General features: G+C 49.2%; 1 protein-coding gene across 2 annotated transcripts; it reads right to left on the bottom strand.

Moving 5' to 3' along the window:
• Nucleotides 1–23,763, bottom strand: LOC144724291 (protein FAM78B-like). 2 transcript variants are annotated; one of them, XM_078603275.1, is made up of 2 exons: nucleotides 22,741–23,763; nucleotides 1–3,917 (listed from the first exon to the last, which is right to left on the bottom strand). In XM_078603275.1, the coding sequence occupies exons 1-2, from the start codon at nucleotides 23,004–23,006 to the stop codon at nucleotides 3,311–3,313; spliced, it is 873 nt and encodes a 290-aa protein (XP_078459401.1). In that variant the 5' UTR covers nucleotides 23,007–23,763; the 3' UTR covers nucleotides 1–3,310. The 2 variants fall into 2 exon arrangements, with proteins under 2 accessions (XP_078459401.1, XP_078459402.1); XM_078603276.1 differs by having other exon boundaries at nucleotides 1–3,914.
• Nucleotides 23,764–23,780: the final 17 nt, after the last annotated feature.

Genomic DNA, 23,780 nt, shown 5'->3' with positions numbered 1-23,780 from the left:
TACTGCAAATTCATGTTTATTATTGTTTATAGTTACGGTATTGTACATATTTTTTTCTACTGTTAACATGAGACAATAGCCCTCTCGGTCACAATTAAATTATATACAAAACAATTTATTACAAAAAACCCACGGCAGCATGCATAGCATCGTCGCTGGACAATGAGAGATGTTAATTCCCTCGCCTGGTATGCAGGAGGTCGTAGGTTTTGATCCCGACCCTGACGCCTGTTGTGTATTTGGAGTTTGCGGTGTCTCTCTCTCCCCCTGGTCGCGTGTTTTTTTTTCCCGGGTCCTCCGGGGTTTCCCTCCACATTTAGAATTAACATCGCCATGCGGTTAAAGTGTTTTTGGCTGCTATAAATTTCCACGTGATAAGCCACTTCGTTGAGATATTATTTGTGGCAAGATCGCTTCTGAAAAAAAAAATACATAGCTCAGTGGGCCTTACCTGGTAAAATAAAAAATAGTTTGAGTAAAAATATGGTGCATTTTTTAGTTTAGGCTTGGAACTACACGGACTCTGAATACGAAATGCAGGCCAGGATTTGTTGTTATGCAGTTATTGCTCGCGTAAGTGACGTGATCTTGTACACCTACCCATCTCCTTATAATTAGAATGCGTAAACATGCAATGGTACGCATTATTTAAATAACTAAAATCACAGTTAACATTAGTAATGGCATAAATAAATACATCGGAAAAACGCTTATTCAGTACAGTCATTCCAGGTGAGCGGTTGTAACCTTTGAGTTCGATTAAAATCAGCCGAATTTTTCGTTTAATTTAAGCAAGGAATCGAACGTGAAGCCTGCGAGCGATTGCGAGTGATCGTTACGTGCGTCGTATTTCGTTCGCCTCGACATCAGATTCAAGAAGAAAAAAAAATCCGCTGGCTTGTTCCTCGTGAATTGCACAGTGTGACAACATTAACACACTGGGCCAAGTCTCGAGGCTAAGTCACGTCCCCCCCCGCCCCCCCCCCCCCCCTTACAAAAGGAACAATCAACATTTGGACGATTCACAGCCCTCTGCCAATCCGCCCATGGACGAAGGCCTCCCCCACTCCACGTCGATATAATGGGAATTGTTTGACTGCACTTCACCAGGCCAGTTAGTGCGCGGTTGGTGATTAAATCCGTGGCACGCGCGAGACCATTTCAGACATCGTCGCCTCCGCCGTTAACCGTTGGCTGGGAATCGAACTCGGCAAGTCGCTTCGGTTCACAGCGCAGCACGTGGGCCACTGCCACCACCGCTCCACCCCACGTGGGCAAAGGGAAACTTTGGCAATTTAACTAAGCCCCCCTCCCCCCCCCCCCACACGCATCTGTCAGTATGGCTCCAGTTCCACGAAGGGAGGGGGGGGGGACACCACTTGCGGGGTTCGTGGCGTGCCGTCGACGAGGGAGCGTAAGCGGCTACATTCATATTTAATCAGTTCTCACCAGAGGACAAAGCGCGTTCATTTATCTCGAAGAAATGAATTTGGGGGGGGGGGGGGGGGGTGGTGGAGTTTGACTACGTCCGCGTGTAGCGGCGGTGCCGACGCGGTGTGGATCGTGGCGCCTCGGAAAAAATTGGGCCCCTGTCTCTTCCCACTCCTCCCCCACCACCACCCCTTACCGCTCTCTGCGAATGAGCCACTCCCCGGCTGTCAGGTGCGAAAGCCGTTCATGGCTAGGGCCGCCGGCCCTGCGGGTACAATGAGTACGGTGGGTACGGCCTTAAAGCATCATTTCACGGGCCGGAAATTAAAAAAAGAACGGGGAAGAAAGTTGGTCACAGTGATTGAATTTCACACACACAAACACGCGCGCGCACGCACCAAAAATAAGTCAGCAGTTTTTGCACGCGATAATTTCCCCTGACCTCCGTGGCTTGCTCAGGTTTGTCAGCAGAACGGAAGCATTTGTGTGTGTGAGAGAGAGAGAGAGAAGCTCTTGACACATTAGATCATGCTGTAAAAGAACCACTAATCTTGGCTCGCAATGACCTATGCAAATTGCATCTGGTCTTGGGCAAAAGCAATGTAACGAATGCCACATATAATCCTGTTCATTGCGGTTGAGAGACAATACATTATTAAGCCATGTTTGTGGACTTGCCCTTTCACAGATGCCCAGCAAAAAGGAGGCTTTCAAAATCGCGATGCTACCTTGTCGAATTTTTTTGCGGATTATTTACATCCTGCTTTCCTCCGCATAAGTGCGCGGTTGTAAATTGTTGAATCTTCCTCTTTGTGAGTGTAATTTTGAAACAGCTCGCTCTGCAATCACAGTTGAGTTGTTGTGCCATACTGTGTTTGTGTGTGTGTGTGTCAAATACACATTTGAGGATGGCAGTGATTGTAATTCCGGGTGCTGTTAAAAATCAACAATCTCATCAATCACATTCAACCCGTGTTCACATTTCAGTGTTCAGATCGTCCGTTAAATTGCGTTTACTGCTTATGTTTTTTTTTCTCTCAAAATATAATTGCGAATAAAAATAACTCCACAAATAGTTCAGCATTGACGTCCATTAAAATGTCATTTTATATCGGGACATGTTTTGCCTTGTCACATTGCAGTCCATGATTGTCTTGAAGATTATTTTCTCCACTATTTTCTCCTGTACAGTACTTTGTGCTCAAGTAGCTTCCATCCGAGAGAGAGAGAGAACGTCCTTCGTCTATTTTTAAATTAAATTATCAACTCGCAAGTCAAACATCGCTCTAACACTCTAATGGTAGTGGCATCGTAAGGCAAGACCGCCTCACAATCTCACAGACGCCAGGCATATTCCTTCCCAATAATATTCCCGCGTCGGCATTTTAGTCTCATATGAGTTTCACATTCGCAGCACCCTGATACCTGTGGCATATCGGAATGCTTCGGAGGCACGCTGGAGTTTCTGCTGCTTTGTGCACTGAATGCTGGCGCAGTGCGCAAATGGCGTTGAAGACAAATGGCACTGAAGATGGCTATGGAAAGACGATAGACAGCCGGATAGCCAGACATCCCGACACCCAGGGAGCTGGACATTCGGAGAGCCAGAGAGCCAAACAGCTACAGAGCTGGACAGCCAGGCAGCTGAACAGACAGGCAGCCAAACAGCCGGGCAGCTAGACAGCCAGACAACCGACCAGCTGGGCAGCTGAACAGCCGGAGAGCTGAACAGCCGGGCAGCTATACAGCCAGACAACCGACCAGCCGGGCAGCTGAACAGACAGGCAGCCAGACAGCCAGGCAGCTATACAGCATGACAGCCGAACAGCCAGACAGCTGAACAGCCGGGCAGCTACACAGCCGGACAGTTGGGTGACTCCTACTGCTTGGGCGGGATGACCACGACGCAGGGCCCGCACTTGGGTCGCCACATGAGCACCTGCGCGTCGTTGGCGCTCGGCCTCTCGAGCGCGTTGGTCGGGATGGGCTCGTTGCGCGGCAGAATCAGCGGCTGCTCCTGCCGCGCGGGGCCCACGAGGCGCGCGCGCTGCCCCAGTGGCCGCCAGGGCTCCACGTCGATGCGCAGCCGCACCCGCCAGCGCACGGTGCGCAGCACCAGGCGCTCGCGCGTGTCGGGGTTCAGCGCCACCAGCCACGTGGTGAACGTCTGGTCGCGGGTCACGCGGCTGAGCCACGGCGTCGGCGGCGCCGTGCCCGCGTCGCCGCCGCCGCCGGCGTTAACCGGCACGGCCCACGTGACGCTGGGGTAGAAGTTGTCGTTCATGCTGACGTGCACGCGGATCGGCTTCCTGCTGCCGTTGTTGTTGTTGTTGCTGCCGCCGCCGCCGTTGCCGCCGCCCCTTGGTGAAGCCGACATGCTTGCGGTCTCGGTGGTGTTGCCGTACCACGGGTAGCTCACGCCGTCCGAGTCGGAGATGGCCGAGACGTGCCCGTCCCGCAGCGCCGGCAGCTCCCAGCTCGATCTGCTGGGAGGGAATGTCCGGTTAACGTCCCCCCATCCCACTCACCGACTCTTACTTAACCAGTATATATAAGGTCGGGTCTCTTGGGACTTCTCTCTTTACTTGATAGAGCAATTGTGCTGTGACGGTTCCACCTGAAGACGGAAGCTTGTGTTGCCTCCGAAACGTCGTGATTTATTATTTTATTTTATTTCTATTATTACTTTTATTCATTTTAGTTTTATTTTTTACCTACGTGACTTTACCGAAAAAAACCTAAGAGTATGAATCCTTGCAGTCACGAAAGCTTCAAATCTAGAATCACTGACTCTTTTCGTTCGCAATTCCGAAGGAGGTTGAAAGCTTTGATATCCTTTAGATCTGTCTGTCGGTCCGTAATTGGGAAGGGAGGGGTGGGGGAGCTTATTTGAGAGACAATAGCACAGGCCAACAATGGAATTTGCGGCAGTGCCCTCTGCTGCCCGCAACGAAGCTCAGCTTCCGCGGCCGCCGATATCAACCTGGGAGCGCATGCCCCAGAGCCCACGGCCACCCACGCGAGCCCAATGCGGGCTCGACCCTGCACGCCGAGCTTCCGAAATCGAAAATGAGATCGGGCGGCGCAATTCCGGGTTGATTTGGTTGGTATCAACGTGGCGCGGAGTGGCGTGCGCGGAACTTAACGCGGACAACAGATGGCACCCCCCCCCCGCCCCCCCCCCCAGTGGTGAGCACGACGGGGGATCTGGTTTCGGTCTGGGGGATAAGGACACAACCCACACGCAGCAGCATCATCATCATCGTCTCCAGGTCACGAAGTGCATTCGACAATTCACACGTATTGCAATCGGCTATCGGGGGAGCAATGCATTTTAAATTATACCATTCATCCGATGCTTGCCTCGAGTTTAATGTACAAGGTGGTCCAGATGTCTTCTCACTCACTAAGTCCTCTTCGCTCCCTGTGGAGCGTAAGGCCGCAACAAGCCCACGCCATGCTGGACTGTCTTGAGCAGCTCTCTCTGCTTCATTGAATGTGTTCTTTTTGCAGTTTCCATAAAAATTATGGGGTTTGTTTTTCCACGGGGTGGGTTTGTTAGCTCCCTGCCCAACCCCCAACCTGGAGGACCAGGGCTTGCCCATTTCGTCTGTCTTCTAACCTTTGACCAGTCCGGCATGGTTGGACCCAGTGCCGGATTATTCTTGTCGCAAAAGTAGCTATACGTGCTACGGGCCCCGCACTTTCAAGGGCCCCGTGCTAAATGCTTTCAAGCTATCAATTCCCGTTTGGTGATTCTGCACTTGCTCGATTACTATAGTACTATACCGTCTTCAACTTTTATGAACGACTGGGTGTTTAAGATTAGCGATTTGTCGGATTGTCTGGCCGTATAGCAAATGAAGAAATACAATTACTTTACAATGCAAGTAAAAAATTAGTGGTTTAATATTTGTTTTATTTATTTAGGGTCCCTAATCCGGCACTGTTTGGACCTGCTGGGAGCCGAAGGCTCCCGCCGGCTTTGCTCTCTTCGTCATTGAGTCACGTGAGCTTCTCCAACACGACAAGGCGACAACCCAGATGTCTTGTGACTCCCATTTAATTCTCTCAAGTGTAATATATATTTTTTTAGAGGAAGGTTTATTTTAAACAGAAATTTATATGTAAAGGGGGGGGGGGGGGTAGCAAATGTGAGGGGTCAATTAGTTGGATGGGTCACAAGACATCTGGGCCACCCTGTTCAATGCAACATCAACATCTTCAAATCAAGATTGAACATCGACATCGTTGAACCTGAGGCAATGCCCGCGTCGTCCGTTCATCGGCCGTCCGTAATTGGTCCTAACCCACAGAGTCTCGCTTCTCATCTTCTCTTTTCCACATCGACGAATTTCCCTTTCGCCCGCGATGCCAAGCCCACAGGCTTTAACTGGCATCGGGGCAGTTTAACCGGGCCCACGTTTTGTAACCCGCACAGCGGAGCCTAAAAAATAATTTGCGGCATCTGCGAGTGACCCACGGAATCGCCACTGTGCTCCAAGGGCGGTGGGTGGGGGTGGTGGTGGTGGAGAGAGAGGAGAGAGAGGCTGAGCTCACCCCCCCCCCCTCGGCTGCTCTGTAATTGGCGCGGCGTGCGAGCCGTGCGGCCACGTGCTCAGCGCGTGCGGGGTGATTGACGCGGGCCCTCAAGTTGGCGACGAACCTGCGCCTGATTGTAATGTGACTCCGCATGCCTGTCAACCCCGTTATCAGTGCCCTGCCTTATTACAGGCCAATTCAGACCGTGTTGGTCACCGCCGTGCCGCATATAAATCTCAACGTTCACCCTACAAAAGTCCCATCACAAGGGAGAAACACGAACAAATAGACAATCGCCACTACTACACTCACCACTACGCTCACCATTACATACCTGTCAACCCCCTTATCAGTGCGCTACCTTATTACAGACCAATTCAGACCTTATCGGTCACCCCGTGCCCTTTTAAATCTCAACGTTCACCCTACAAAAGTCCCATCACAAGGGAGAAACACAAACAAGTAGACAAAACCACGCAATGTTTGTTGCCCGCATTGAAACGGCTGTACCCTGTACGGACCTGCAAACTCAATTCCCCTGTACAAGTATACAGGGTCAAACCGTGACGGGTCGACAGCTGTGATGTTGTACGCTCCGCCGATAGCCGAAGGCGGCTTTAAAAGAGCGGCATGCCACAGTCGAGATGATTGGCCAGCAAGGGCGCACGCAGACACTGCTCGTCAATCAGTGGCGAGATCTCCCTGCATCCTGCCGAGGACCGCCAATCGCTTAGGCATCGCGGTGGTTGTAATTCTTTGTAATTGTAAGCGACATGAATATGATATATATTTATATTACTCTTTGGTGCTTTCGGTAAAGTCACGCAGAACGAAACAACCAAAGAGTATGGATTCCTGCAGTCACGAAAGCTTCAAATCAACATTGTATTTATATTGTCGTGTGTGTGAGAAATATAGAAAAAAGGTGACACCTTCCAGCTATTTCAATTTCGCACGTACAGCACACATCTATCTTGCAAACGGTTGATGCTAATATTACACACTTTATCCGTGTAAGCATTCCTGTATGAAGGGTCATATGAGCATAAGGAATAGTCTATGATGATTCGTTTATGATGATGGATGAAATAGGATAAGAAATACTCGTTTCCAAATGTTGATCGCCGCCCCACGCCGTGTGGGTTATGATGGTTATAGCCGGTGTGTTTGTGTATATAGGGGTTCAAACAGTGCCGGATGAAGCGAGTGCGGGGCTGTAGCATATGTTATAAAGGGTCCCAAAATAAAGAGAATATTAAAACTAGATTCGAAGCTTTCGTGACTGCAGGAATTACTCTTTGGTAAATTAAATAAATTAAATAAGAATATTAAAACCCACATTTTTTACTTGCATAGTAAAATAATTTTATTTTTCCGTTTGCTATACAGCCAGATAATACGACAAATCGCTAAACTTAAACACCCAGTCGTTCGTAAAAGTTGAAGGCGTTATAGTACTATAGTAATAGAGCAAGTGCAGAATCACTCAAACGGAATTGATAGCTTGAAAGCATTTAGCGCGGGGCCCTTGAAATTGCCGGGCCCGTAGCTACTGCACATGCAGCTACTTTTGCTCCGAGGATAATCCGGCACTGGTTTCAGATCTGATACCGGGGTCGTGTGAGGTTATGTGACCAAACCTAACCACGCTGGTCATTGGGGATTGGTGAAGGGCGGTAGGGGCGGGGGAGGTGTGGTGGGAGAGCGGTTACCCAGGACCGTATCAGGCGTCACTCGCCGCTTGCTGACCCTAGCCGGGGCAGGAAATCAACTTCACGTACAGTCTATACGGAAAGGTTGATGGCTACTGATGACAAATAGTTGCACCTTTTTACGCGATAAGAATGTAGAGGTGGTGGTGGTGGTGGCTAAAACCACCTCCTCTCTCCCTCCCTGCCTCCAGCACTGCTGCAGGACCTGCTTCAGCCGGACGTGACAGAAGTTGTGACCGAGCCAGAGCGATTTGCTGCGCTGCCGGAGAGGGCAGTGGCAGAGATCCCCGTCATAGCCTTAAAGCAACTGTTGGTGCAAGTGCTGTTTGCGAGCACCTATGAAGGGTGCCGGCACGGCATGCCGGGGTGGGAGGGTGGCCAACACCTCGCCCGGCCGCCTTTGTCTCCCCAGTGGCGATGTTTACACACACATCACCAGGTGCTCATTTGAGACTGAATCGACAATGGAGAATGGCTTAACGACGCAAGAGATTTGTGCTAGAAAGATGTGTCACTGCTTGAGCATGTTGGCACAGGACAAGAGAGGAAAGTGGAAACAAACCTACGGGGTGTCTGCCCAAATGGATCGTGATGATGGTGATGATTATGTGGTAAAAACCGTGAATGGTGCAAGTGAGGCAGTGGCATTTTGCAAGTTTCCATTCGAAACATTTCACCTGTTTCTTAAGCAAAAATTAGTCCTTGGGGGAAACGTATCACCGTGCTTCGGTATTGCTCGATGATGATTTGTTCGCAACTGACAGTGGCTGGGAGAATGCCTCCCATCGCTCTGTCAGCGAGAGGATCCTTTGACCATTCTTCGCCGTGCTCGTCAGCGCCGGCTGGATAAGTTGCAGAGGGCCCCCGTAGCGGTTTAGGCTTCGCCGGGCACCGATGTCAGCCGTGGAATGGCACCCAGGTCGCCCGGTTCACGGCGCAGCGCGCTTACCTTCTGGGCAGCTGCTCTCCGATTGCTTTATAAATTCCAGTATCACCGAAGATCCACCGTTGTATTGTTCGCGAGAAACTGTGATTATGACGAACGACCGTTGACCAAACCATTGGGAACTGTTCTAACCGTGTAGCCAACCAATGATATATTGGTCAGCGTAGAAGGAGGAGGGTGATGAAGAAGGGGATCGACTGATAACATCAAGGAAGGATGCAGCGGTGGCGTAGGTGGTTAGCGCGCCGTGCGTATGAAGCCAGCGTTCCGGGTGTAATCTCAGGTCACAGCGAACGTCAGCTGCTGAGTGATGTCTGAACCTATCCCGGGACACTCAACTTCTCCAACACGCACTGGCCGGCGTGGTGAAGTATGGCGAAGAAAGCCCCTATGACTGGCACGATGTGGATAGGCTTTCACCCCAGCAATGGGTTAACCAAGGATTTTAAATTATTATCAGTATCAACCTTCAAGCAACGGAGTGGCCTCCGGGCAGACGCTTCGGAGGACGTGAGCTGATGGATATCTCAGGCTGCCACCAAACTTTCGCGAAGAGACAGCACAAGAGATTTCGATTTAAAGCTTTCGTGACTGCAGGGATTCATCTTCTTGGTTCTTTCGGTAAAGTCACGTAGAAGGGAAGTAATAAAATAATTTTATTATGTTTTATTTTTATTATTTTATTACTTCCCTTCTACGTGACTTTACCGAAAGAACCAAGAAGATGAGCACAATAGATATTGTATATAGACTCGCATTGGGTAAGTAAAAGTGCACAATGAAGCATGGAGAGATGCGTGCTCGGAATTATATCGAGTCAGAAAGAGGAACACGCGCATTTTTGAAAACAAACACACTGTGCATGTTGAACTTCTTCAGCAGCGTACGTAGCCGACCGTGCTCGAAGCATCACGCTGACTCATCATCTTGGTTCTTTCGGTAAAGTCACGTAGAATGGAAATAATAAAATAAATAAAATAAAACATAATAAAATAATTCTCACGACGTTTCGGCCACAACGCAGGTCTGTCGAGAAGACAGAGTCTGAATGACACACCCCAGGCTTGGAGCGGCTATTTAAGCTGGGATGGAGGGGGGAAGAGCGCCTTGACAAAAGAATTTGCATATCAAGAGGAATTTAGCATATTTATGGGAAATGCAGATATGCGATTAGTACTACTTGTGAAATGGCTGACTCTGAATGAAAATGAGTGAGGCCTGGGCAGGACCAATGGACGAGACTGGGGATGTAACGGCAGCCAAAGGAGAGAACGACCACCGCAGAAATTTGGTTTGAAAAAAAAACATTCATGAGCAGGAGCGAAATTAATTGTGGGGTGAGGTCTTCGTTCAGCAGTGGATAGGCCATGACAAAGTGATGATCATGATCATGAAGAAAGATTGATGATAGGTTGAGATAGCCTACACCTGCCAGCATTCCAGAGTGTTCTACCCTCACTCGACAGAAATCGGCTGTAGCATTATCAAGCCACGAGTTGGGAGTTTCAAAAGTCAGCTCAAATTCAACATGTGCCGTTTAGGCCGTGATAAACTCGATCAGAGGCGTCCAGCCCAACCAATCCGCACAGACTGCATTGCATTCATCAGCGCCATGCAAAAAAAACGAAATGGGGTTCGTTCACGATAGTAAATTACAAGATTACGTGATACCTCTTTTGGCGTCATCTGGTCCAACACCATGTGAGACTAGGCTCTAAGGAAAGCTGTCTCGGGTGTGGACCAATCAACTTCAAGGACAGTGCGTACATTATCAGAGTTGTGCTTTTTGTTTGCATTCCGACTGCAGGTATTGTGGTCCATGCAAACATGACTCCTTGTAAAAAAAGGTGTCAGTTTTGTTGCCAGATAAAAGGGTAAAAAACCAATTATAATATAAATAAAGTCCTTAATCTCCACGTAGAGACCACGGCACGCCCGACCATTACGTTAATAACGCAGTGGGCCTATTTCCATCGACTCAATGTACGCGTGTAGCCCTTTGTAGATCCGCCGCTGGACGAGGGCTTCTGTTGTGGGTCGCGTGGATGTATTTCACCAAACTTTGCCATTGCTCGTCAGTGCGGGGTTAGCGGAGGTGAGAAGGGATGCCTTGAAGCGCGGTATACAGTACAATTGATTGTCCTCCGCTGCAGCCTATAACACCTGTTATCCTCACGGTGGACGTCCATCCAAGCCTCGTGCGGGGCTCAATTCTGCCTAGCGTCCGAGATCTATCGAGATCGGGCGCATTCCACGTGATTTGGTCGTATAGGCTTTATAGGCTACAGCATACATCGATGTATCCACAATCATAGAGAGATAAAGATCCTGCGTATTGTCTTGACAGACTCTTGGGGCGCGTTGCTGTTAGCGAACACCGATGAAGGGAGGGATTATGAAGACAGAACCACGCCCGACCGCGTTTGTCTCCCTAGTGGCAATGCTTTAACACACCGCAACAGGTACTCGTTCGAGGCTGAGTCGACCTAGGAGAGCCCCAGGACCGGTTCCGATATCGTCACTGGTGTTGGCCGTGAGCGGGGATTGAACGCACACACGCACAGGGAAATCTCAACAAAGATTTAACCTTTCGATTTAAAGCTTTCGTGACTGCAGGGATTCATCTTCTTGGTTCTTTCGGTAAAGTCACGTAGAATGGAAATGATAAAATAATACAAATAAAACATAATAAAATAATTCTCACGACGTTTCGGCCACAACGCAAGCAGCCGTCCTCAGGTGGAGAACAGGTCTGTCGAGGAGACATTCATTTATTATTTCCATTCTACGTGACTTTACCGAAAGAACCAAGAAAAAATATTTAACCCTTAGTTTACACTAATGCATATCCTGAGACCTTCTTAAACAGGAACTGTGATCGCAAACGGACTGTTTCCTGATAAAAAAAAAAAATGTCATTAAAGGGCAGTTGCGATAAAATACAAATATCAAAATTCCCAACGTTCTCACTATCAAAAGTCATATATAGCTACCGTCCGTCTTTGTTGGTTCGCTGCAGTAATTTGTCCCATATTTATAATATATATATTTTTAAAATAATCTTGTGATACTGCGTTGGCAGTGGTGCGACAAGCACAAATAACACAACTGAATGCAGTCGTCAATAAGACTGTGGTCTTCAAATGAAAATATAGACAGGCGACAATTTTGGGCAATATCCCATCATCCCCCTCTCTGCTCTGAAGAAGGTCCATTGCCCGCAACGTCACCACCTTTTACTGTACAGTACACTGTATATTTATTTATTTATCTGTTTTAGTATGTTAGCTAGTGAGATGCGGGAGTTGGATTGGGGAGGTCTTCATCCAGCAGTGGGTTGATCTTGATCGATGTTGATGATAGTTCATTAAATGCTTATGCTGTAGTTATGGTGGCAATAATGGTCGGGGTTGAACCCTAAGCAGTATTTATTCAACATTTACCAACGGCCGTGTGTTCTTTTTCCACGTTTCCGTGAATTTATTTGCTTTGAAATATTCCGAGTAAAATATCGATGGGTATTTGTTTTTCTACTGGCATGCACCGCAAGTGATTTCCAGGAAATGGTAAGCAGAGAGTTGAATTAACTGGCCAACATTCAGTACCCCTCCGTTCTTTAATGTGCTATAGTTTCAAAATGCCACGTATTTGTGAAAGCGTCCACCCCACCAATCATGCAGATGAAGGCACGGGTTGTATCAGCCTCCAATACAAGCAAGCATTGCAGGTCTCCCTTGTAAAATATACTTGTATTCTCAATGGATTGGTTCCTGGGATGAAAATCAAAGTTATTCACTGCTTTCAAGGAACATTGAGGCATTGGTGCTCATAACTCCTGTTTACAGAGCTCAGCCAGGGATGAAATCTCCACATTCCTATGGCGGGGTTGAGTTGCTCCAGACGACAACCCACTGTTGACTTCCCACACGAAGCGCTATCATGTTATTGGCCCCAGAGGGATGACGGTCTGAGTCAACACCAGGATTATGGCTGCAGAGTTTGGTAGTACATGTTGTTTACGTCGTTGATTGTAAAAATTCGGTCAGAGTTCCTATGACCACTGTTTCATTGCTTTTATGGCTTTATTTTGGTGATTTTCGAAAAGTGTTTTGGTTTGGCCATGTTTGTTTGTTGTAGTACAGAGTTAGACTGATGGCCTTAATCTAAGTTGTCTTGTGGTTGTTGTTGTTTGACTTTCATCCCACTGGGATTTTTGCACACAGTGTTGGTGTACGGTGCTTTTTCTGCAATATTTTGCTGTTTTTTCTTGGATTTTCTGTTTGCACTCAGTCACATATTCACTTTAAGATGCTTTTTGTTCATGTTTTTTGTTTGTTGCGGTTGCACCCGATTCAAGAGCCGAATGGCTCACAGGGCTACACCTAATAAATGAACTTGAACTTCACGTGCTGGAATAAACGAAACGTCGGACATCGTGGCCGAACAAGACGAACGAACCCTGCCGCCCATTCCCCCCCCCCGCCCACAAAAAAAGCATCGGAAAAACTTACAAAGGGAATTGGGCACACATCTTGATACAGGACCCTCGTGCCGAAAGTCCCTGAGACTCTCTATGATAAGGCCATCGTGGGCCAAAGGGATTTGCCGTTCGAAGTATATTAGCTGGTGCTTGTGCAACAGAATATATCTGCTGCTTGTCAGAAGGCTAAAGAGAAATGCAATCAAGCACTCTCTTGGTACGACCACCAACACTGTGAAGGTGAGAATGCAGAGTTAACGCGAAGTGCAAATTTGGGTCAGAACGCTGCCTGACTTTTAATTCGTTTCGCAGTCATCGCAGTTATTTGTGATCCCTACGCCTGCTCGCGCCGCTCACAGTGCCGTGCACAGCAAGTTGCATTCCTCCATTCATTCACCCACCCGTAGGCTCACATCGCGAGAGTTCGTCTTCAATATCGCTTTCGTTCCGGGCAATTGCGTTGCGCATTTAAGCCGTTCAACTGCAGCCCCTCGGTCAATCCACTGCTGGATGAAGGGCACCTCCGCCCCCTTCCTCCACCACCGCCCCTGCCGTGTCGGTCATTGGGGTTGTTCGCTCGAAGACCAAACTTCACCACGCTGGTCGAAGCGGGTTTGGCGAACGGCAGAGGGCCCGCGAAACTGTCTCGGTTGTTACTCGCCACTGACGCTAGGCCGTGGCTGGGGATCGAACTCAGGTGACCACCGCGTTCGTAACTTCTTGCGTGTTAAATAAACGCAAAGTCAGTAGCAGCAGCAGAAGCAGCCAGGGAGCGTTGGCGCAGTCGTTAGCGCACTGCATTCCGAAGCCGCCGACCCAAGTTCGAACCCAGGCCACGGCAAAAATAATTGGTTCTATTGTGTCGACTCAGCCTTAAATCGGTATCTAATCCGATCTGCAAAACCTCAGCGCTGATATGGCGTGGTGGGAGCGGTGTTGGCTGAAGTTATCCATTGGCAGCATTTCGTGAATTAGTGATGTTCTGTCTGTGAGCGCATTGGTTAGCGAGCTTATATAGTAGAACCAGTCCTGACACCCCCCCCACCACCACAGACCCCAATGTCTTTGTTTGCTGGCGCGCGAGGGCGTGCGTCTGACGAGACGTACTCACGGCATGATGATCATGTGCGGCCGGCACCGGGCTATTGCGGGGGGGGGGGGGGGCATTTATACGCCGCTCATGCGATCGCAGATGCATAACGCATAAGCGAAATCGCCCGGGTAGTTTCCCATTAGGGCCAGGATCGATAGACGAGGTGACCTTGCTAGCCGCGGAATCGATGCGACAAATTCTGCTGCCCGTGATATGTTAAAGTCCTTGCGAACAAACACCGACAGCATTCAAAATGAAAGCCGCCCCCCCCCCGGTGCGGAGCGGTGGCGCAGCGGTTAGCGCGCTATATATGACGATAAATATGATACGTAGTCCGTGGTTAAAATCAGTGGCGATATTCATATTTGAACCGGGGGTTTGGGCCCCGCGTCTCCAACCGAGTCGCGTCCGACCCCACGCCTTCATCAACCAGCTGGTCACTTCAGCAAAAAAAAAGGAATCAATTATTTACAGCCCGATCAATACACTTATTGATGACGGCCTCCTCAAGCCTTGCTCTAACCCGAACTGGTCAGCGTTGGTTGAGTATTGTTAAATCAACCACCCCATGACCGACGCAGCATGGGTGAGGCTTTAATCTAGCAACGGATTAACGAATGATTGTTACATTATAGGTGATTGAATTATATTATCACGAAGACAAAAATCCCCCGTAAAGAATGAACAGACTGTTGGGGTAAGTGATGTTACTAAAGACGGAAGGACACACGAGGGGGTGGGTGGCAATCACCACGCCCGGCCGCCTTTGTCTCCCCCAGTGCTGACGCTTACACGCCGCACTAGACATTAATTTAAGGGATGAGTCAGATATTCGTCGCTGATGTTGGCCGTGAGCGGGAATCGAACTCACCCACGCACATCACCCGCGCACATCACCCACGCACAACACCCACACACATCATCCACGCACATCACCCACGCACATCACCCGCGCACCTCTCCCACTCGCATCATCCACGCACAACACCCACACACCTCAACCACGCACATCATCCACGCACATCACCCACGCACAACACCCACACACCTCAACCACGCACATCATCCACGCACATCACCCACGCACATCATCCACGCACATCACCCACGCACATCACCCGCGCACCTCTCCCACTCGCATCATCCACGCACAACACCCACACACCTCAACCACGCACATCACCCACGAACATCACCCACGCACATCACCCGCGCACCTCTCCCACTCGAATCATCCACGCACAACACCCACACACCTCAACCACGCACATCATCCACGCACATCACCCACGCACATCACCCGCGCACCTCTCCCACTCGCATCATCCACGCACAACACCCACACACCTCAACCACGCACATCACCCACGAACATCACCCACGCACATCACCCGCGCACCTCTCCCACTCGAATCATCCACGCACAACACCCACACACCTCAACCACGCACATCATCCACGCACATCACCCGCGCACCTCACCACGCGCATCACCCACGCACGTGGCATCGGGCATTCCGAGTACAGTGCCCTTGTCCGCAGGAGTGGCTGTACCCCACGCGTGCCAACCTCCGCAGCGAGCCCGCCTCTCTCTCTCTTTCTCTCTCCTCCTCCTCCAGTGAATCGCTCAAGCCTCCGACTGTCATAATTGCTCAGCCTGGCTCTGTCATCATCTGGCTGGCTGCTCTAGACGTGTTCAGTTGCACCACCACGCCGCCACACGTGCTAAAATTAGGCCTAATTATAAGAGTTTCGTTCGCTTCACACCGGCCGGAGCTATAGACGCCGCGTTCGTGTGTGTGGGGGGGTTGTTTTTGCTGTTGTTCATAAAATAATAATGCCAGGCAAATGTTATTGTGAAGGGCCTCCGCTAGAGCAGAGGGCAGATCTAGCGAGCCCCTCAGGAGGGCATTCTACCTAGGATGGACAGATACGCAAGAGTATTTTAAAAAAATAAACGCGATATCGAACACCCCGACCCTTTCGGATTTGGAAGTCCGACGTACGAACAAATGACACCACGCTCTTTGTGTTCTTTCGGTAAAGTCACGTAGGTAGAAAGATAAAATAAAAAACATAAATCACGACGTTTCGATCGCAACACAAGCGATCGTCTTCAGACAGAAATAATATAATAATCCAGCAGTAGAACTGCTGCTGCACCAGAAAGTTCTTCGTGATTTATTTTTTATTCTATTTTTCTACCTACGTGACTTTACCGAAAGAACCAAAGAGTATGGATTCCTGCAGTCACGAAAGCTTCAAATCACGCAATAACACCATGGTTAGCATCCCCTTTAAAATAACACGCATGTCAGACCTCGAAAGCTAAAGCGGCCTTTTGAGCGCGGGTCGTGCTTGGATTGGGTGACCACTCGGGGTTTTGCCAGGATTTCTAAAGCAGTGCGACTGCGAGGTAGTCCAGGATATGGCAGGACAGCAAATAATTGCATCTTTAACACGTAGGCTTTCGCAACCAATATTATTCATAATCAACGTTTTTGGGTTTAGATCGCGTTATTTATAAATGTGTCGTAACCCTCCACCAATTGTAAATGTTGTGGTTTCACGCTTCAACACACCGGTGGGCTAAAGCAGTGAACTATTTGTCTTTTGTCAACGTGACACTTTTGACTAATTTGCCGTGTCGGGTGGTGGAGGGTTACGATACATTTATAAATAACGCGATCTAAACCAAAAAACGTTGATTATGATTAATTGAATCTAACTGCGCGGCACATTCAGTACGAGTATAACCCCCCTTCGCATGCGTGGGCATCCCTCCGTGTCTCCAATTTCCTTGCACGTGAAGCCAACCGCTCATTGAAGGAGTTGGCCAAGCATGCCAATTATTATGTTCACATTGCTTAAAAAGATTCTGACACGATACAGCAAAACGGAATCCTGTGCGTAAGAATTGATGATTATTGATCGAAGAATTAAGAAACATCACATTCGAATGATGTTGTCGTGTTGTGTTTGCACTGACAGAGCAGACGCACGTGCAACACAGGCTGGAGACAACGAGACAATACAAAGGAGACACCAACGACGTGGGTGGGACACATGGATCGCGTTGTTGTTTATACTCGGGGATGGGGGAGCGGTGTTCACCTGAGTTCGATTCCTGACCACGGTGACGCACCAGTAGCGGGTGAAATCTTTATCCGTCAAGGGGTCCCCCCCCCTCCTTCATCAACCCGCTTGGTGAAGTATGGTCCAACAACTCCCATGGACGATACGGCGTTTGGGGCGGGGGGGAGGGGAGGTCTTCATCCAGGGGTGGATTGACAAAGTGCCGAACAATATTTGTATTATTAATTATAAAATGAAATAAAAATTAATAAAAAATAAAATAAGAATTTTTTAAAATGTATTTTAATTTCATTTTTTAAATTAATTTTAATTTCATTTTTTACCTACGTGACTTTACCGAAAAAACTAAGAGTATGAATCCTTACAGTCACGAAAGCTTCAAATCTAGAATGATTAATTATAGCCCACGTGGCACTTGTGATACCAGAGTGCATGTAGCCTAGATTCAAAGGGGTAGCGACTACTTCGGGGGTAACTTTCCGCGGTGCTGAAATGCATCATCGCCTTTTGCCCCGGCGCGACAACGTTCCGGCAAATCTGATCGGTCAATCGAGAGTGGAGGTCAAGCCTCGTTGGTGGATCAGCTGCCAAGCAGCATTGATCCCTCTCTGCCCTATTGATTGATCTGCATTAGCGATGTGCGTTCTTTAACGCGCCGTACGGTTTTGCGCTGTGCGCTCTCGCGAGCATGCCGGAGCGTGTCCGCCTCTTCTCTACCAACACAGCCAAGTACTGTATATGCAAAGGTGATGCAAGCGTCTATCGCAGCTGAATTAGCCTATGTGGCAATCTAAATGTTGCCGTATTCTCTGGTTGCAAGACGCACCCAAAACGTGGCGCTCGGTGTCAACAGAATTGCACTTGTAAAGAACATGTGTGCACTTTTTTGTTGATGTGTGAGTGATATATGATCTAAATCGACTCCTGTGCACTTCCCCCCACCCCATCACCGCCATAAAGACAAAGATCCCCCGTGCAGCCTTTAACAGACTTTTGGGGCAAGTGCTTCTTTCGAGCACCCCCCCACTCACCCCGATCCACCCCCACACAATTCACCAGCTCGCGGAGTGGTGAAGTATGGCCAAACGAGTCACCATAATCGGCACTGTGCGGAGAGGCCGTCACCCAGCGAGGGACTCACAATGGATTGTAAATAATTACTCGGCTAAATTTCGATTTAAAGCTTTCGTGACTGCAGGGAGTCATATTTTTGTTTCTTTCGGTAAAGAACCAAGAATATTATTTCTCGGCTTTTAAGATGACCGCTTGGAGCCCCAAGCTTTTGCTCAAGTCCGCTTCATGTCCAGCGCCACCACTCCTGTGAAGTGGAGTTTTGAGAAAACGGCGATGCTGTCATTGAACAAGAAGTCCACCTGCGCGTTTATTGTCGTCTAAGTCCAAAGCTCGTCGCTTGAAGTGTAATCCAGGTGCTCCGAAAACGCGAGTCAGAAACCCTGCTTCATATAAACGAATTGAAACGATTTCATTTATTTGTTTTACCAGGTAAGAACCACTGAGCTGTGCAGCTCTTTTTCAGAAGCGACCTGGCTGCAATTCATAGCTCAACGAAGTGGCTCATCACGTGGCATTTTATAGCAGCCAAACACTCTAAATACGTGTCGATTCTAAACGTGGAAGAGAAAACCCTGAGGACGCGGAGAAAAATCCACGCGACCACGTGGAGAACACGCAAACTCCAAATACACCAGCGTCAGTCGGAATTGAACCCACGACCTCCCGTATACCAGGCGAGGTAGTTAACATCTCATAGCCACCGTGGCCCCGAGTCATATTTTTCAAGCGGAAAGACCTTTTTTTTGTTCTTGGCAATTTAAAGATATCCGTTCCTTAACTCTGTGCTGCTGGCTACTTGATATGGAATTGTCAAGATGCCTCGCCTTTTACAATGTACAGCTTTATGTTAGTCCACTGCTGGATGAAGGCCTTTTCCACAATATTTGGTCCATGAGGGAGTGATTTGACCAAGACGTCACGTCGCTTGTTGGTGTGGTATTTAAAATAATAATTATATTGCTGCCATAATTCACCCACACGATGATGCTATGAATAAATATCTCAAAAAGGAATTGGCCCGATATCTCAAACATGGCATTCGTAGTGGAAACAAAAGTGTCTTCAGCACTTGCTCAGACTTCTGTGGGTAAATTATTGAGGTATGACAATGTTTTCGTATTTCACATTCACTACTTACGGACAACCATGATTGAGTGACCAATGCAACATTCTAGTGATGTGCTAGAATGTCTACGAAGCAAACTAATTGACGCGAATATGGCTAACGCCACGCTTATAACTAAGATACATTCTAAAACGAAAAGCGTTCTAATTTTAGCCCCCAAAATATATGGCTTGGAGCTGGATCGTCGTCACCTACATGACCGAGTCAGCAAAACGTCATTCATTGCTTTAAGTTTCGTGGTAAACGCTTACAAATACATACAAACCCTAATCTTCATTGTATCGAGTAATTCACCTCGAGCGGGCAGAGTGCCGTTAAAGCTGGTGGGTAGCAAGCTAATTCCGCTTCTGATTACTCGCACGGAATAGATCGTGTAGCTTCAATAGTGTGGCCTGAAGTCAAGTGGGCGTGTGTATGAAGACTCGAGCGTTGGGTTACACAACAGTGAAAGTCCGTCTATATACACAGAGGGCGACAGGGTTGACGGTGCAGTGGTGACACTGGTGCCTCACAGACAGAAGGGACTGGGTTCGATCCCTGACTCGGTTGGCTTTCTCCTTGGAGTTGATGTGTTTCTCTCTCTCCATTTTCAGCATGGGTTACCTTTGGGATGCGCTGGTGTCGTCGCATAGCTAACAAAAAACAACGACCCGTGCAATGTAACTGCTATTGGTCATACATCCCCGTGTTTACACAAACATTCCTGCCAATCACTAAAATGGGAATTATGCACAGCGATCAATCGCCCACCCCCATACTATGCAAACTTGGCAGGAATCTCCTTGATAAGTGTCTTGAGACTCGGTGTGGCTTTGCTGGGTAAACAATCGGAATAAAAATAACAACAACAACAGCAAATAATAGTTGAACATGCTGACCATGCTTCTCTTATTGTGATTTAATTGAGTTGTTTTCATTTATTTTTTACCTACGTGACTTTACCGAAAGAACCAAAGAGTATGAATCCTTGCAGTCACAACAAACTTCAAATCTAGAATCATGTTTCTCTTCCTTCATGATACCATGCACCACATTGACCAGCTGGCAACCCAGTGAGACCACGGGCTCTCTTCGTCACGGGAGGCCTGAGTGAGAATGATCTCTCATTTTGCAAAGTAAAACCCGATAATTTCCACCGCACCATCTCCTAAACAAGTACAGTGCTCAGTATAAAGGATACATGTTCAGCCCCCCCAACGGCTTGCTCACACCACTTATAAAGTAAAAACATTTTATTTTTATTTTACCAGCTAAGGCTCACTGATAGCTCAACGAAGTGGCTTATCACGTGGAAATGTAAAGCAGCCAAATCCTCTAAGCGCGTGACGGCGATTCTAAATGTGGAGGGGAAAAACCGAAGGACCCGGAGACAAAGCCACGCGACCAGTAGCAGGCGTCAGGGTCGGGATCCAACTCATGACCTCCTGTGTACACCAGGCGAGGGAGTTAACATCTCATAGCTACCGTGATGATGATGATGAGAGAGAGACACGCAAACTCCAAATTAAACAGCTGGCGTCAGGGTCGGGATCGAACCCACCACCTCCTGTATATCAATCGAGGTAGTTACCATCTCCTAGCCACCGCGATGATGATGAGAGAGAGAGAGACACGCAAACTTCAAATAAACAGCAGGCGTCAGGGTCGGGGATCAAACTCACGACCTTCTGTACACCAGGCGAGGTAGTTAACATCTCATAGCCACCGTGATGATGACGAGAGAGAGACACGCAAACTCCAAATATACAGCAGGCGTCAGGGTCTGGATCGAACTCACGACCTCCTTGTACACCAGGCGAGGTAGTTAACATCTCATAGCCACCGTGATGATGACGAGAGATAGACACGCAAACTCCAAATATACAGCAGGCGTCAGGGTCTGGATCAAACTCACGACCTCCTGTACACCAGGCGAGGTAGTTAACATCTCATAGCCACCGTGATGATGACAAAAGAGAGACACGCAAACTCCAAATATACAGCAGGCGTCAGGGTCTGGATCGAACTCACGACCTCCTGTACACCAGGCGAGGTAGTTAACATCTCGCCACAGTACATGTGTACTATCGCGAACGCTGGTATCGCCTAAAGTTGTCAATGGGATTTGTCTCACAACACGCACCCACACATCCGGGTGGGCATTTGACCATTGCGGGTGGACCAAGAGCGCACGAGTCACGGTGAATATTGTCACTGAACAAAACAAAAATATGAATCACGGTCGCTGGGCACACTGCCCAAAGGTCCACAACGACAATCGGCCAGTAACAATCAGCACTGTTGAAGTTGGAATAGCAGAGAGAGAGATTAAATGCGCTTCTTGAATTGCGCTAGGTTATTATTCTTCTATAAGAACTCGGTGGGGGGAGGATAGAGACGATTATGTGCGGAGGGGATTTCAAAGAGGAGCAGTGTGCGGGAAGAAACCGAGAGAGAAGCAGTGTGGTGAGTGAGTGAGTGTGTGAGTGAGAGAGTGAGAGTGTGGGTGAGTGGTTGGGTGAGTGAGTGAGAGTGTGGGTGAGTGATTAGGTGCGTGAGAGAGTGAGAGTGTGGGCGAGTGATTGGGTGAGTGAGTGAGAGTGTGCGTGAGTGATTGAGTGAGTGAGAGTGTGGGTGAGTGAGAGTGTGGGTGAGTGAGTGTGTGGGTGAGTGATTGAGTGAGTGAGAGTGTGGGTGAGTGATTTGGTGAGTGAGTGAGAGTGAGTGTGGGTGAGTGAGTGAGTGAGAGTGTGGGTGAGTGATTGGGTGAGTGAGTGAGTGAGTTGTTGTGACCTGCTGTGTGGTGGTTGAACACGGCGTGGTGGATGAGACGAAAAAAGTCTGGTCGACTGATCCCTGAACATTGGTGGTGGAATCAAAATAATATTCACTGTGTATGGTGAACAGTCGCCAGGCTAATAGCGATAGTAGAGTGATAAGGAGGCGATTGTCCGCCGGTAAGCGAGTGACTCGAGCAATGATTACGTTCACGGGAACAGTAACCACGGTAATGGCGATCGAAGAGAGAGTGATGGTAAGCGCGATGTGAGAGTGATAAGTAGGCGACTGTCCATCGGTGAACGATTGAACCTCAGCAACATACCTTTGGGGGGGAGGAGAGGAGGGGGGGTGAGGGGATGGGTGTGTGGGTGTGCGGGGAAGAATGGGGCACGCACGATGATGGATCTCACTCCCCAGCCCACCCTTCCACATCCCAGGATCGCGTTAATTGCACGCGCGCTAAGTGAATTCGCGACGTACATTCCCAGCTCTCCGTAGACGTTGTGGAACTCCATGTGGTCGCACGCCTGCACGAAGCCCACGACCCACGTCTGTCCCGGCGGGATCGGGGGTACGACGAGTCGAGCCGACGCACGGAAGTAGGGCGTCTTGTAGCGCAGCACGATGGGCGACGACTCCTCAACTACTGTCGGCGTGGAGTCGATCGTGGCCGAGAACTCCTCCACCACGATGTTTTCTCGGCGGAGGCGCCGCGGCTTGCAGATGAGGCTCTGGATGCAGCCCATGGTGGCGGTCGGTCGGTGTCACGGGACCAGAGGTTTGACCAGAGACGAGACGCGCGCCTCGATGTTTGGGACCGCTCCTGCCCACCAAACTCACCCACCCACACACCCACCTCCTCTTCTCGACTTGATTGAGATCAAGGTGTCATCGTTGCAAAAGCCGTGAATTCCACCACAGCTCCAGCCGACTCCAGCAACGATTGTCCTATCGTCCGTACGGGGTTTCCACCGTGGAGTCGGAAGATCGCACCGTCGGTATATTTTACGTGCCACTTCGGCGGCCGCGTTGGAAAGTTGCAAACGTGCGAAGTGATTTGTCCATTTGGCGAGCCGGAGTGGAGCAGCGACGCCGATGATGCGTCTAAGCCGCGGAATGGAGATGACCCCTCGAACCACCACCACCAACAACAACAACCACCACCACCACCACCATCCACCACGACCACGACGCGACCGTGCAGTTGAAGGTTGAGCCGATGCGATGAGATGCACCGTGAGGTTTGGTGGGGCACGGTGTGTGAGGAGTGCTGATGGAGCGGTAGCAGCAGCAGCGGCGGTGGCGGTGGTAGTGGCGATGATGCCTATACCACTTCGCAGAGACGCCGGCTAATTATGAAGACGTAGTCCCTCTCTCACGGCGGGGAAGCAGAAGCAGAGGAAGAAGAACGTGAGACGAGCAAGAGGCGATAGCTCGCGGGTGCCGTACGACACCACGCGCGTGACACGGATGACGCTGCCGCGTGCCGCACTGACAGCGACTCTAGCCCCCCCCCCCAC

The sequence above is a fragment of the Lampetra planeri genome, chromosome 20, assembly GCF_965212315.1.
Source record: "Lampetra planeri chromosome 20, kcLamPlan1.2.h2, whole genome shotgun sequence".
Taxonomy (NCBI): Eukaryota; Metazoa; Chordata; class Hyperoartia; order Petromyzontiformes; family Petromyzontidae; genus Lampetra; species Lampetra planeri.
Note: the sequence above shows the minus strand (reverse complement) of the source record. Positions and strands in the feature narration are given on the sequence as shown.

Bases quoted from the DNA above. Each gene is read 5' to 3' on its own strand.
- LOC144724291 (XM_078603275.1), bottom strand. From the start codon at position 23,006: ATGGGCTGCATCCAGAGCCTCATCTGCAAGCCGCGGCGCCTCCGCCGA. The intron at 3,918-22,740 runs GTACGTCGCGAA...ATTCCCTCCCAG, and splicing joins GTCTACGGAGAGCTGGGAAT to CAGATCGAGCTGGGAGCTGC.